Genomic DNA, 807 nt, shown 5'->3' with positions numbered 1-807 from the left:
CCTCAGCCGCCGTGGACCTGAAGTACAACGAGCCGTAGACAACCTGTTGCAGCTTTAACCTGACTACAGTCCCAGGCTGCTTGTGAGCTTTGCACCAGTTTCCATCCCTTCCCTTTATAATGTGGGGTTTTGTGTCTTAATACCTTTTCTGTCCTTTAGGTACTCTGGGTCGATCAGGCAGACGCCATCTGCAAACAAACAGAGAAGAAGGACCGGTGAGATCAGCTGCCTGGGAAGATCCCTGCAAAAATACAATGTTTTTTAAAGTCAAATCAGCTGGGAAAGTGACCGAGGGGAGCTGCCGGTCAGGGGGATGGCCATGCCTCCTCAAGCATCTCCACCAGCAGCGCTGCAGGGTTGTTTTCCAAAGGGCCTTTGTCCCTTTCCCCACCATTTTTCTATAAAGGGTATTTGCAGGAAAACGGGATGCTTGCTCCTCTGGAGCTGCCCTCGCTCCATCTGCTCCAGTGGGAAGCAGAGGTGAGCAGCCACCGGCACAGGGACCAGTGCCCCCGGACCGCTTGCTGCCCATGCTTCCCCCTCCATGGCGGGCACGGCCCCACTCACCTACGGAGTCCACTGACTCCACGTGATCCACAAAGTCTCTCTTCCCCAGGTAGATGGACAGCTGGAGGCAGCACGTGGTGAAAGGAAAGAAGGAAACAGGTTAGCGTTTGCCATTGAATCGGCCAAACTTTTCAAGCCCTGGGTTGTGTCGTGGGGCTCGTTAACCTTGCCGTTAGCGTGCCGGACCAGGCATTGCATTTAAGGGTTCATATAAGTTGTTTTTTTAATTTCTATTTTGAA

General features: G+C 52.9%; 1 protein-coding gene across 1 annotated transcript in view; it reads right to left on the bottom strand.

The window, feature by feature from the left end:
* Nucleotides 1–807, bottom strand: part of LOC104617932 (arrestin-C-like) — a gene marked incomplete at its 5' end in the record, with an annotated part of 6,080 nt that overhangs the window by 5,037 nt on the left and 236 nt on the right. Inside the window, 2 exons of the mRNA XM_010283377.1 lie at nucleotides 144–188; nucleotides 568–628. Of these exons, the coding sequence (XP_010281679.1) occupies nucleotides 144–188; nucleotides 568–628 (106 nt within the window). The remainder of the gene's footprint in view (nucleotides 1–143; nucleotides 189–567; nucleotides 629–807) is intronic.

This window comes from Phaethon lepturus, unplaced genomic scaffold, assembly GCF_000687285.1.
Source record: "Phaethon lepturus isolate BGI_N335 unplaced genomic scaffold, ASM68728v1 scaffold27693, whole genome shotgun sequence".
Taxonomy (NCBI): domain Eukaryota; kingdom Metazoa; phylum Chordata; class Aves; order Phaethontiformes; family Phaethontidae; genus Phaethon; species Phaethon lepturus.
Note: the sequence above shows the minus strand (reverse complement) of the source record. Positions and strands in the feature narration are given on the sequence as shown.